Below are 14,667 nucleotides of genomic sequence, written 5' to 3'. Positions count from 1 at the left end.
ATAGCCCCGTGCAGCCTCTCCTTGCCGGAGGGGTTGCACACAGTTATGGAAGAAGCCAAGGCAGCGAGCGGGATGGATCCCGCTTGCTGTTTTGGCTTCCCCTTTAGCCCCGTGCAGAGAGCCAGTGTGGTGTAGTGGTTAAGAGCAGTAGTCACGTAATCTGGGGAACTGGGTTCGCGTCTCCGCTCCTCCACATGCAGCTGCTGGGTCACCTTGGGCCAGTCACACTTCTTTGAAGTCTCTCAGCCCCACTCATCTCACAGAGTGTTTGTTGTGAGGGAGGAAGGGAAAGGAGATTGTTAGCCGCTTTGAGACTCCTGAAGGGGAGTGAAAGGCGGGATATCAAATCCAAACTCCTCTTCTTCTTCTCTCCTTGCCAGGAGACGCTGTGCAGGGCTAAAGAATCCATAGCCCTGTGCAGCCTCTCCTTGCCGGAGGGGTTGCGCGCAGCTATGGAGCAAGCCAAGGCAGCGAGCGGGATGGATCCCGCTTGCTGTTTTGGCTTCCCCTTTAGCCCCGTGCAGCCTCTCCTTGCCGGGAGACGCTGCGCAGGGCTTTCCTGGCTTTCCTGGGAGGTGGGGGGATTCCCTCACCTCTCCCCAAAGCCCGCAGAAGCCGCGCCACCCCTTTAAAGAGATTGCGGCTTCTCCTGGCTTTTCTGGGAGGTGGGGGAAGGGACTGATGCGGCCAGTCAGTCCCTTCTCCCTCCTGTGGAAAAGCCCGCAAGAGCGCACGGAGCTTGTGTGCGGCTCTTGGGGGCTTTTTCCGCCTGCCTCCCCCCTGCATTCGCTCCATAGGACGCACACACATTTTCCCTTGCTTTTTAGGAGGGAAAAAGTGTGTCCTATGGTGCGAAAAATACGGTATATCGCTTTTCAGGTGGACCCCACAAACCTGTTTACATAAAAATTTTAGAATAAGCAAGGAGAGATAAAATTAAATAGAAAAAGACAACTGTTTTGTTTGAAACTGTAACAGCTTCTTCCAGTCTGTGCAAACATTCTTGATTCCTAGGTGAAATGACCCCCCCCTGCAGTTTTGGGGGGCTCACAGTGGGAGTAGAGTGGGGGGAAAGCCCTGTTGCGCGAGCGGAAGTTCTTGCACAGGTCTTCTACAGACAGGGCTGGTTGGGTGCATTGAGCACAAAGTCAGGTTCATTAAGTTGACTATATCTACTCTGAGTAGGACTGGCATTGGATGAAACCCTAGGTGGCATTTAATGCTAGTCCTACTCAGAGTAGACCCATTGAAGTTAATGCTGGCATCCGTCTGTTTCGTGAGACAATGGAAGAGTGAGCCTAAGGGGGTAAAGTCAAACCGTTGGAGAGTTACAGCACTTGGCTTTCTTTGTAGAGAATGATACAGGATTTAGTTGACTACAGCCCAATGTTTGCAGAAAGCCACACCAATTTTTAAAATGCTAAACTTTCAAATTTATATTCAGTATAGTTGGGAACAACATTTAATTGCTCTGAATACAAATTTGAGTTGCTTTTCTGTTTCAGTATAATGGTATAGTAGAATAAAAAGACCCTTCAAAGTTGAAAATGACTGTTCTATGTCTTTGGAAGGCTTTAGGGCAGTGGTGTCCAAACTTTTTTCAAAGAGGGCCAGATTTGAGTTTTTTAGGCTTGAGGTTGTTGAGTTCTTTTAGGATTTTAGCCCAGGAAATAAACAATAAACTGCCACAGAGGCCAGATTAAGCTGTCCAGCGCTTCATTAGGCCCCCGAAATGGACTTTGGACATGCCTGCTTTAGGAGATACATGGATTACTAATTTGTGTTTAGAGTTGGTTATTCACTTCCCTAGGAGCTTTATGCTGCACCAGAAAATGAGGTATCATTAACTTAATGTATCCTGTTCAAGTAATCTTTCTGCATATGACTTAACTTTAGTTATAAAATTTACTTGCTTCTTTTAATACAGATTGGGTTGATAAAATCTCACAAGCTTCAGTTTAAATATTTAGTTTTACAGTATACGGAACCCTTATTCTTTCTGGATAGCAAATACAGATCCATAATATCATTTTGTTAGTATTGGTGGTTATATTGATGCAGAGTGTACCCCATCCATGCTCAGTGAGAATGAAGTTCTCTCCCCCCCCCCCATAAAGCAGGATTTTTGTATCCAGTGTAATTTCTAGTTCTTTTCCCCTTTAAGCAGGGCTAGTTAAGGCCCTCAGGCAATCCTGCTAACCAAAGATTTAATCAGTATACGTAGCTCTAAGCCCAGTTGTCATATGGGGACAGTATAGGACAGTTCAAGTGTAACCCTGAGCAATAGTATCTGCTTCCACCCAAAGGAATGTTGTGACCTCTTCATCCACAGACATATATATGTCCCACTTTCCATGCAGTCTCTGCTTCCTGCGCTCCTTTCCTATTCTCCAAACAGCACCAGGAGTCCGGACCATTTCCCTTTATTTTTTGGATTTTAACTATTGTACCATTCAGTTCCACAACATTTTTAATCTCTTCATAGATCTCCAGCATCAGTATCACTTAATGAAACAATTCTATATAGACCAAATCCCAATTTTCTGTAATTGCAGTAATCTGTGTTTGCACACTTGCAGTGTTTGTAACTTCTGGCTGTGTAGGTCCTGTGGGACTTAGGTGGCATAAAGCTTGTGAATAGTTAAAGTGGGGGGAATTTATTTTAGATGCAGCCATATTTATGCAATAAAAGCAGATGCTTAAAAAGAGTTTAATGCAAAAATGGGAGGCATTTATTGTATATGTACAAAAATAATGTAAACAAGTAGAAACATTGGCAGGCTTTGACCCAAACACTTGCAAGTAGTTAAAATAAGATAAAATTTATGGAAGGAAATTTGAACTGAAACAATAAAAACTGATGGTATGTAATTAGAATAAAATAATAAGGATAAGAAAAAAGAGGTTTAAGTATAATTATGCAGAAAATATATATATTCAATGAACCAGGAAAGGAAATGGAGGGAAGTCCGAACGTTAAAGAGAAGCCCCAAAAAGATGTTTATTTTTTTATTTTACTTCTTATACTTTGCGTTGGATATTTTGTATTTCTCATTCTTTTTTTTTCTTAGGATGGAAAATAATTGTTGAAACTGAAATTGTAAAATCAATAAAATTTTATTTACAAAAAAGGAGTTTAATGCATAAGTAATTTGTTTTTAACACGTGAACAACACAATAGTCTGAAAGAATATTAGACATTTCTGGTTTGCAAACTGTAGAGTCAGCCAGTCCAAATGTTCCTCTAATGTGCCAAGGTGCTGGATATTGCAAAGTTGCTTCTTTGCAAACAGCTTTAGTCCCAGTGCAACAAGACAACTACAGTAAATGACACTTTTTATAATTTATAGCTTGAAGGGCATAGCCCTGCAGTCACCATACAAATATAATAGTGACAGATATACAAGAACTAATTCCTCATCCTCATGTTAATTCCCATGCGTATATATAATTTGAATTTACCCTATGGAAGGTGATAAGGTCAGAGAAATATTATTCAGCTCCCCAACAGAAAAAGCTTTCAGTTTCCCCCTCCTAGCTTTCTGCTGAGTGACTTTGACTTAATGGGCTAAACCAAGCCAGCCATTGGGGGTTATGCAATTGAGGAAGAAGCCTTTGCTTTACTTAGACCAGGGGTGCCCAAACGTTTTACAAAGATGATGAAGTGAACTGATCAAGGATTGAAGTTGCTGAGCTTTTTAAAGGATTTTACCCCAGGACATATACTGCCATGGGGGCCGGATTAAATTGACTGGCAGGCCGGATTAGGGCCCCGAAATGGACTTTGGACATGCCTGGCTTAGACAATTGCGATAGTGTGTTTTCTACCGAACAGTTAGCCAAAACTGGGAGCAATAACATAATTGAAGATACCAGTACATCTTCCTCATACACAATAAATAGGTTGCAATGCAGCATGGCAAGCTTGTGTGTGTATGTACACACACACACACACACATACACACACACACAAGTTTATTGTTCTTTATGCATGTTTATAATTTTAAAAAAATATTTTCTTCTCTTTCAAGTCTGTGCAGAAGCATTCAACCCAGATGAAGAAGAGGAAGACACAGAACCAAGGGTAAGGGATAATGAACAAATTGTATCTGATTTTTGCACAGATTTGTGGGACAGATACTGTTGGTTCTACAACAAGCAGTTCTGTGTGTGCTACCTGGCTTCATTATAACATGGATCTGTGGGTTTACAAAGTGAAGTCATAAGTGATGCAGCAACACTTTGTTCTGTAGGGCATTGCAGCTGTGTTACAGACTGAACAGCAAAGGGTTTTCACAGTTATACTTGAAGACCTTTTATCTGTGAGACTTTAATCATACTACTTGTGGTGGCATGTAAAATTAGTAAAATTGATACCCAGATTTCCTCACATCTCTTCAATGCCTCTTTGTAGAAGTGGGATGCATTACTTTTTCAAGAATTTGACTAATAGTAGGAGATACCTATCATCCCCCTAAAAACTCCCAGCATTATTCCACATGCTGTAAAAAGCAGAAACATTTGTTTTATACAATTTTTAAAAGTGTGGATAGGCTTGTTTGGGATTTCAGATGCAGTTATTTTTAGAGAATGCTCAGTATTACTTAACAAACTGTTCATACTCTCACACATTCATATTTTTCATGGGATAAGTCCATACTTTCAAATAGGGAAAACCTCTCTAGAGCAAATATAGTTACACTTGTAAACAAGCATTCTCTTTCACTCATTTTCTCAAGTTATTTAAAGTTTTTAAAAATGAATAACAAACTAGATAGCAATGGGGAAAACTTGCTCCTTAGCACAGGTATTTTCAGAGTACTCTCCAACAAACATAGAGCATGAAATTTACTGAGGTGCACTTAATGGTATCCATTTAATCATTGGATACCAAACAGAGATGTATTGTGTGAACAGAAATACAGTTCCACTTGTGCAAGGGAACCCTGCCAAAATCTCCCATTTTACTCATTCCAGAAGGTCCTTTGAAACTTGGATGAGTTTGGGGTTTTTTGGCGGGGGTGGTGGTCCCACATGTTTGTATTGGGAAGCCCTGTTCCACAAGTGGAATTTCCACACACCCATCTATCGATCAAATTTGGTACCTACCGTATTTTTCGCTCCCTAGGGCGCACCTAGTTTTTAGGGAGGGAAATAAAGGGGAAAAAAATTATCCCACCCCCAGCCCCATAGAGCAAAGAAGCCAAGACAGCGAGCGGGATCCATCCTGCTGACTGTCTTGGCTTCCGCTTCCAGCCAGGAGAGGCTGCGCGCGGCTTTGGCAGAAGCCAAGACTGTGAGCAGGATGGATCCCACTCGTGGTCTTGGCTTCGTTTTTAGCCTCGGGGCTGGGGTGGGGGAAGCCCGAGCTTCCCCCAACCCCAGAACTGGTCCAGGAGCGGCAGCAAGGTTGCGCGCAGCCTTGCCGCCGCTCCCGGAGCTTGTGGGGCTGGGGGCGCGCTCCGAAGGTTTGCGGATAGTTGCCTGAAGCCTGGGGAGCACAGCAGGAGTTGGCACTGTGCTCCCTGGGCTTCAGGCTGCTATCCGCAAGCCTTCGGAGCCCGGCGGGAACTCCCGCCGCGCTCCGAAGGCTTGCGGATAGCTGTCTGAAGCCTGGAGAGCGAGAGGGGTCGGTGTGCACCGACCCCTCTCGCTCTCCAGGCTTCAGCGAAAGCCTGCATTCGCTCCATAGGACGCACACACATTTCCCCTTCATTTTTGGAGGGGGAAAAGTGCGTCCTATAGAGTGAAAAATACGGTATTTCTGTACACATGTTTGAATTTTCACTGTTCAGATTTAAAGTAAGATGGTATATTCTAAATTTAAGCTGGGTTATTCTCCTATAATTTTTTCCCTTTGTTATGTTTTGCAGGTAGTAAATCCCAAAACAGATGAGCAGAGATGCAGATTGCAAGAAGCATGCAAAGATATCCTCCTCTTCAAAAATCTAGATCAGGTAGCATTGCTTTTGTTGTGTTGACTCCTTTTATTTGATGTCTTGTCTTGTTAGTTCTTTGCAACATAATCATTGTTGACTCAGAGGTTCCCCTTGTTCTTCCTCCTCAAGAGCAGCACATTCACAAGAATTCTTGCGCCTTTGTCGTTAGGTGAATGACCTTGGCAATAGCGATAGCCTAGTGCTTCATGTTGGTACCACTTGGGGAAGAACCTGCCTCAGCCACCTCAGTGCCTTTTTTCTCTTGCTGTATTAAGGCCTTGTGCATTCTCTTGCCTTGTCTATTGTCAGTACAGTGGTACCTCAGGTTACATATGCTTCAGGTTACAGACTCCACTAACCCAGAAATAGTGCTTCAGGTTAAGAACTTTGCTTCAGGATGAGAACAGAAATCGTGCTCTGGCGGCGCGGCAGCAGCAGGAGGCCCCATTAGCTAAAGTGGTGCTTCAGGTTAAGAAGAGTTTCAGGTTAAGTATGGACCTCCGGAACGAATTAAGTACTTAACCTGAGGTACCACTGTATTTGTAAGGAGGAGTGCGTAGCTGGTGTTCTGGAAAGCTGGACCTTTCTACAGTAACTCTAAATGCCTCTGCTCACTTACTTTGGTATGAGTTGCTACCCCTGGGCCCAGATTGAACTCTCACTGAAGGTCAGTATCAGTCCTTCCTTGGCAAGTGAAATTGGGAAGAGGAAAAATCACTTTTCAGGCATTGTTCATTCTATTGTTGCTGCTAGAAACTTGTACTTTCATCTGGTATAAGTAGGTGTACTATAAAATTGGTTTATTACTTATTCCACAAAACGTGGCACAGTGGAGCCATTTCAGCACATCTATCAGCAGCATTGCCAATGGTCTTTTTTGCTGTAATTTCAAGCTACAGTGGTACCTCTGGTTACGAGCTTAATATGTTCCGGAGGTCCGTTCTTAACCTGAAACCATTCTTAAACTGAGGTACCACATTTGTCTAATGGGGCCCTGTGCCGCCGCCACATGATTTCTGTTCTCATCCTGGGGCAAGGTTCTTAACCTGAGGTACTACTTCCGGGTTAGCGGAGTCTGTAACCCAAAGTGTTTGTAACCCGAGGTACCACTGTACTGCCAGCTGCCCTAAAAATTCAACTCTAAGGTTTAGCAAACTGCTTAAAAGCTGTTAAAGACCAAAACTCTGTTACTCTTTTTGACATTTTTAAATACCGTATTTTTTGCTCTATAAGACTCACTTTTTCCCTCCTAAAAAGTAAGGGGAAATGTGTGGGTGTCTTATGGAGCGAATGCAGGCTGCGCAGCTATCCCAGAAGCCAGAACAGCAAGAGGGATTGCTGCTTTCACTGCGCAGCGATCCCTCTTGTTGTTCTGGCTTCTGAGATTCAGAATATTTTTTTTCTTGTTTTCCTCCTCCAAAAACTAGGTGTGTCTTGTGGTCTGGTGCGTCTTATAGAGCGAAAAATACGGTAGTTGGTCTGCTAGCAGGAAGTAACCACTCTGGTGCTGCAGTCTTAAGAGGTATTCTCCACGAATCTGTAAGAAAACTTTTGAAAACGATTTTCTGGCTTTAACCTCACAATGCAGAGAATCAGCCTGAAATCAGCTAATGTTAACTGCTCTTCTCTTACCCATCAAATGCAGTATTTTTTTAAAGTAATCAGTTAGCATATCCGTGCTTTTCCACATAGAGCAGAAGTGGGAAACTTTGGCTCTCTAGATATTTGCTGAACTACAACTCCCATCAGTCCTTGCAGGCATGGTCAATGGTCAGGGATAATGGGCATTACAGTTCAGCAACATCTGGAGAATGAAAGATCCCCCACACCTGCTATAGATTAGTTAGAAAGAAAAAAAATAGAATGCCACAGCCCAGTTCCTGTGCCTGTTTACTCAGAAGAAAGCCCCTTGAGTCCAGTAGACTTAAGCACTAGTAAATTGTACATAGAACTTCAGCCTTAGACCAAGTATATGAGAACATGACCCTTGTGGTCCCTTCCAACTCTACAACTCTATAATTTTATGCCACAGCAGACCAAAGGTCTATTTAGTCCATCTTACTCTTGCCCACTGTGGGCTTGTAGGTGCCATGGTGCCTCACAGCATAGTGCTTCCATGGCTAATAGCAGCTGGTTCAGTCTTTGGGGACATTTTGTGAAAGTGAATTTCTTAAATTATGCACTGTCTTACGAAGTCCTTTGTTTTATGTCTTGAGCCTACTGCTAATTGATTCCACTGGAAGTTCTAGTTTATGGCAGAGTGAGAAATATTATATCGTTCTACTTTCTGAACACTGTCATCTAAGGGAATTTACAAATATTGAATATAAATTAACTAAGGAACTCCCAGAGTTTTTAATGGATAGGATAATGGGACACTAATTGAAAAGAATAAAAAAGCAAATCAATCCTTAGGTTAAAGCACTCCAGTCAAATGACCAAATTACTATCCAAACCAGCTAATTTTTGCTAGTCAATTACTGATGCATTATTCTGTCACAAAACATTTTTTCAGTTGGCTTTTTGGAGAAAATATTTGCTACTCTGCACACACCAGGCAACCAAAGAAGGATATTTATGCCTAGGATAAACAGTGAACAAAGCCGAAGCTCTTGCAAAAGCGTTGATGCTCATCCAGTGCATCTACTAACAAATAACCTTATAAGGCATCAGGAAAGTGATATTTATGGTAGTATTTAAGTTGTCATTTGTACTGGTGTCTTAAGTGACATAAATAAGAAAAGGAAAGAGCTGTTTTAAAAGTTTTTTTAAAATTTATGATCTGTTCTTCCCTAGTATTCTCTTCCTGTTTTCTCTGCCTGGGAGAGGGATTTTGACATATCCCTTTCTTCAGCCTGAGAATGATAGAGAGATGAAGAGATTCTCCCCCTGTGCTCTCAGTGATGCACCACAGGCTACAAAAAAGGCTGTTCCTATAACACCAGTGATTTTCCACCAGTGCCATAACACTCAGATATATATAAAACCCAACGTTTGCTTTGCTCTGTTACATGGGGATCCACTTTGGGCACTTCAGATTTTCCGCAACATCCTGTCAGTCCCTGAAGAGAGTGCAAGGAAGCTATGAGTGCAGTCAGTATAAAACCTGATACTTGGGCAGGTTATGAAAGGCTGGCCTGTGCTACTTATAGAGGCAGTCCAGGATCAGCAAGTGTCAGTGAGCAGTGAAAGGTTAGAATTCAATAAGGTAGCAAACCCTTCTGTAGGTATTCTTTGGAATGGTGCAGTGATAAAAGGTGAAAACGTAGTTTCCTGTTTCAAGGTTAGCATGCCATGACAGCTTTTTTTTCTGCTTCACCATTCCAAAATGAAGAATCCAGGCGGCATCTGTTTATCTCTCTGTCATTTTGTGCAAACACAGAGTTCAATCCGCTCTTAATTGCCATTTATGTTTGGATAATATATTGCCCTAGCATTACTGTTCATACAGCAATTCAGTCTTGGTCTATAATGTTCTTCACCATTTCTTGCCACTCTGTTCTGTGATGCACCCAAGAAGAATGATTGTCATTCTAGCTTCAACTTTGTGAAACAGCTTTTTAACCTAACTGGAACAAGCTGTCTTTGAATTCAGTAGCCTTAATTGTGCTGAACTTCTTATAAGCGTAGCCATAATTTCAAGGTTATTCATAAATTACATGTGACTGCTCTTTATTCATTAAATTCCAACAAGGGGAATTCATAGTCAGGTGTTTGCAGAAGTGAGGCTGAGCGAAGGGAGACAAGTTAGCTCTCACCAGAGGCTGTATTTATGGTGCTGTCAGATTTCTTCTCCCTTCCTGAGCAGCAGAATGCCTGAGAGGTAGTTTTGCTAGGAGAAGGAACAAGAAATAGTACTGCCTGGGGCACATTCCTTCACCTGTTGAAAATGTTCGGGCTGTTGTGTCTTTGCAAGTCTTAATCATGGAAGTCAGAAACCAAACCAAGTGTACTGGTGGTTGGAACAAACCTGGTAGCACCTACCCAAGCTGTTCCATAATTTAGGAGTGCCATATTATTGAGCTTTTTTTGCAAAACCGCAAATAAATTGGATGTTTTAGAGCTATTTTTGAGGAATATTGGGGAAAACGACACTGTTGACAGCGGTTGCCATATGTCCAGACATTTAGCCGATTTCCGCCGGACACTGCTTTCGACTGCAGTATTCCGGGTATGTCCGGGAAATTCCAGACGTATGTCAACCCTACATAATTGAGCAGTTCCACTAGTTAGCTGAGAGTAATAATAATAATAATAATAATAATAATAATAATAATAATAATAATTTATTATTTATACCCCGCCCATCTGGCTGAGTTTCCCCAGCCACTCTGGGCGGCTCCAATCAGTGTTAAAAACAGTACAGCATTACATATTAAAAACTTCCCTGAACAGGGCTGCCTTAAGATGTCTTCTGAATGTCAGGTAATTATTTATCTCTTTGACATCTGATGGGAGGGCGTTCCACAGGGCGGGCGCCACTACCGAGAAGGCCCTCTGTCTGGTTCCCTGTAACCTCACTTCTCGCAATGAGGGAACCGCCAGAAGGCCCTCGGCGCTGGATCTCAGTGTCCGGGCTGAACGATGGGGGTGGAGACGCTCCTTCAGGTATACAGGACCGAGGCCGTTTAGGGCTTTAAAGGTCAACACCAACACTTTGAATCGTGCTCGGAAACGTACTGGGAGCCAATGCAGATCTCTCAGAACCGGTGTTATGTGGTCCCGGCGGCCACTCCCAGTCACCAGTCTAGCTGCCGCATTCTGGATTAATTGCAGTTTCCGGGTCACCTTCAAAGGTAGCCCCACGTAGAGCGCGTTGCAGTAGTCCAAGCGTGAGATAACTAGAGCATGCACCACTCTGGCGAGACAGTTTGCGGGCAGGTAGGGTCTTAGCCTGCGTACCAGGTGGAGCTGGTAGACAGCTGCCCTGGACACAGAGTTAACCTGCGCCTCCATGGACAGCTGTGAGTCCAAAATGACTCCCAGGCTGCGCACCTGGTCCTTCAGGGGCACAGTTACCCCATTCAAGACCAGGGAATCCCCCACACCAACCCGCTCCCTGTCCCCCAAAAACAGTACTTCTGTCTTGTCAGGATTCAACCTCAATCTGTTAGCCGCCATCCATCCTCCAACCGCCTCCAGGCACTCACACAGGACCTTCACTGCCTTCACTGGTTCTGATTTAAAGGAGAGGTAGAGAGTATGGATGTGTACTCTGGAGAATCCCACAAAAGCTGTGGCTAGATTGAGATTTAGGTTTGGAACTGCCTGGTGGGCAATAGGTAACATTGCAAGCTTATAAAAATAAAGAATTCAAACAGGAAGTTGCTGTTTTAGCTCCTCCCCGCAATTTCCTCCTTTGGTTTTTTACTTTGCGTCACAGAAAGCGGTTCTTTCTTCCTGAAACTTCTTTCAGGCTGGCTCTTTCCTTGTTTCTTCTACCTCTTGTTGAATTTCTCTCTGTTTAGCCACATTTTGGTTCTTCTCAGCGCTCCATCCAGCGCTCTGGTGTTTTCCCACTCATTTTTTAAGGCCAATTCAGTTGTTGGTTTCCTTATCTACAATCTCTTCAGACTCTTTATTGCATTTTTGCTGCTTTTAGTTAGCCTCCTTCCTGCTTCCAGCATTTTGCTCAGTACAGGTAAGGCTTTTCAAACCACTAGACCTTAGCTTAGTGGGGGGCTAGCCAGTTTCTTTGCATTTTTTGCTAACAATCAAGACACAGAAGAAATCCACACGTTCCTGCAAGGAACAAATTGCAGCAGCAAAATTACAGCCCGTAAAGGAACTAGACATGATTACAGCTAGCTCTGCTTCTACTCAAGTTTTAGCTCTAGATGCCACCCAGTAGCAGTATTTACCACTTTCAGCTCCGTTATGACAGATCTTCCTGGTTTGCCAGCCTCTCCTCCTCCCTCGGGCGGGGGGAGAGATCAATTCCTTCTCAATTATTAGGGGGGTGACTGTACCTCTGCTTTGGTTTAGGAGCACTCACAAGGCAAAGAGAGGAGGACAACACAATCTATTCCTGGTGAAGGAGAGCATGCAGTTCACAAGTTAGATCACTTAACAGGGAAGCTCTTCCTCAGCTGAACTTAGAGAAATTTCCTCATTCCCTGGAAACCTCTCTGAGTCAAGGTGTTCATGCAGTTTGGCCTAACATGAATCAAATGTTTCAGCATCATTACATAACAATCAAGCAGCAGTCTCTGCTTCAGAATACAGCGTTATTAATTCCGGAATTTCATCCAGTTCTACTGCACCACCTTAAGGAGGCTCTACTAGTAGATCTAGCTACAGAAGTACCGTATTTCTATAGGACGCACTATAGACGCACCGGCCCATAGGACGCACCTAGTTTTTTGGGGGGGAAATCAAGGGGAAAAAATTTATTTCCCCCCCCCCCCAGGTTTGCGCAGCCATCCCCAAGCTAGAAGAGGGAGACGGAGCGCTCCGTCTCCCTCTTCTGCCTTCAGGGACAGCCTCTCTAGCCTCTGTGGGGCAGCGGCTTGCCCTGCTGTCCCCCGAGTTTGTGGGGCTGGCGGGGGGGAGAAGCAAGCTTGCTTCTCCCCCCCCCCCCTCGCCAGCCTCCAGATCAGGTCGGGGAATAGCGGGGTGGTGGCGCTACGCCTCCCCGTTATCCCCCGAGCTTGTGGGGCTGGCAGGGGGGAGAAGCAAGCTTGCTTCTCCCCACCCCCGCCAGCCTCCAGACCAGGTCGAGGAATAGCGGGGTGGCGGCGCTGCGCCTCCCCGCTGTCCCCCGAGCTTTTGGGCTGCAGGCTGCTGCCCGCAAGCCTTGCGAGCCCGCGGGACCTCCCGCCGGGCTTGCAAGACTTGCGGATAGCTTCCTGAAGCCTGGAGAGCAAGAGGGGTCGGTGCGCACACACATTTCCCCTTCATTTTTGGAGGGGAAAAAGTGCGTCCTATAGGGCGAAAAATACGGTAGTTTTGCCCTCAATGCCCTCTCAGTCTCCAAATCTTCTTCATCAACAATCTTTATCTGCTGCCCCTGCTCCTCCCTCCAGCTCCAACAGGCAGTCTAGAGCAGGGGTCAGCAACCTTTTTCAGCAGTGGGCCGGTCCACTGTCCCTCAGACCATGTGGTGGGCCGGACTATATTTTTTTGGGGGGGAGAGGGGGAAATGAACGAATTCCTATGCCCCACAAATAACCCAGAGATGCATTTTAAATAAAAGTATACATTCTACTCATGTAAAATCACGTGGATTCCCAGACGGTCCGCGGGCCGGATTGAGAAGGCGATTGGGCCGCATCTGGCTCCTGGGCCTTAGGTTGCCTGCCCCTGGCCTAGAGCGTGACCTTCACACAGGGCTCCTCACTCCCAGCCCAGGGTTTTTGCTGCCCCTCCACTTCAGGATAGGGGAACACAGTGCCTGCCCAGACACTTTGCTTCCCCTGAAGACCTTGACTCTGATCATCTGCCAGAGGATGATAGTGATGGTGATGAATGGAGTGGTGAATCAGAAGTAGAGGAGTTTATTCTCTTGTGCAAACCTATGGAAGCCCTTGAGATATTCATTCCATCCTGTGACCCAGCTTGATTTGCCCCATCTGTTTGCCCGCTATTAGAAAGTATGATTATAGAGGCGTTGTAAAACCTTTTGAAACCTTTATTTCTCTAGGTTTTCTTTGCTTTGTTAATAGGTTGCTTAGCTACTATCTGCATCCTTTTAATGATGATTCAGAAACGCTGCATGCACCGGGAATCCTGGTATGATGAAAGCCCTAGAACGTCCTTTGATAGGATTTGAACAGGGAGGAACAACCTTTTGTCTGAATGTCAGCTCCCCAAACTACTGTAGTTTGAAACCTTTTCAAATCCCACCCCCTCTTCGCACTGAAGGTGGTCCAGAGTTTGTTTTTCAGCAGCTCTGAGATAATCCCTTGTGCTTTCAAAATGTTTACTGTAGCACTTTCAGCTTTAATCATTCAAAAAGCAGTAATACTGCAAACAAGCTACAACTGAGAACAGAGTTCATATGTGTCAGTATCAAACAAAATTTTAGTAACTGATAGTATAGACTTGGGTGTATGTGTAACAGTGAACTGCTTGCGCGGCTGAAAAGTGGTTCTTAGTCACTAAACAGCACTTGCTATAGAAGAAAGGAAAATATGTGTTATTAAGTAGGCTGGTCAACACTAAGGTAATAAAGGATGTATTTGCAGGCTCACTGCCTAGCAAGCATCATTCAAAGTTGAAAGGTTGCATTAGGACATAAACAGATTTGCCTTCTGCATGTTAATGATAAGAAATATTTGTGTCCTATTTGAGGAATAAGATGACAGCTTTGAGAACATAAAATTTAATATAAAATTGGTCTCAGTGTCATCACAGTATTTTAATTCTGTACAGTCAAACACTTTTGCAAGTTGCGAATGGATGATTATGTTTCTCACATGAATTAAATAAAATTATGGGTTGAAAATATAGTTTCTTACAACTGTTTCGTGTCTGTGATAGAAATAATAATTGCATTGATTTTAATTGATTTTTCATAGAGATGCTTTATTTTTACTTAACGATTTTTGTAATTGTTTGGCAATTACATTTTGTAATTGCCAAACAGTTTGTGCCATTTCATTTTGTAATTCACAGTATTGTGAAGTACTTCCAGATAATAGCTACTAAATGAAAGTTATATTGCTCTGGAGCCTTTTTTCAGTTAAGGGAATCCCTTCCTCTGAATCAAAAATCCTTTCAGTAATGT

The 14,667-nt window shown here is 43.8% G+C and overlaps 1 protein-coding gene across 1 annotated transcript in view; it reads left to right on the top strand.

Annotated features, from left to right (window-relative positions):
• The window catches only part of PRKAR2A (protein kinase cAMP-dependent type II regulatory subunit alpha), an 87,138-nt gene that overhangs the window by 52,389 nt on the left and 20,082 nt on the right, over nt 1-14,667 (top strand). Inside the window, exons 3-4 of the mRNA XM_053378384.1 lie at nt 4,032-4,084; nt 5,874-5,957. Coding sequence (XP_053234359.1) covers nt 4,032-4,084; nt 5,874-5,957 — 137 coding nt within the window. The remainder of the gene's footprint in view (nt 1-4,031; nt 4,085-5,873; nt 5,958-14,667) is intronic.

The sequence above is a fragment of the Podarcis raffonei genome, chromosome 2 (genome assembly GCF_027172205.1).
Source record: "Podarcis raffonei isolate rPodRaf1 chromosome 2, rPodRaf1.pri, whole genome shotgun sequence".
Taxonomy (NCBI): domain Eukaryota; kingdom Metazoa; phylum Chordata; class Lepidosauria; order Squamata; family Lacertidae; genus Podarcis; species Podarcis raffonei.
The sequence above is the reverse complement of the archived record's forward strand: the minus strand, read 5'-3'. Positions and strand labels throughout refer to the sequence as shown.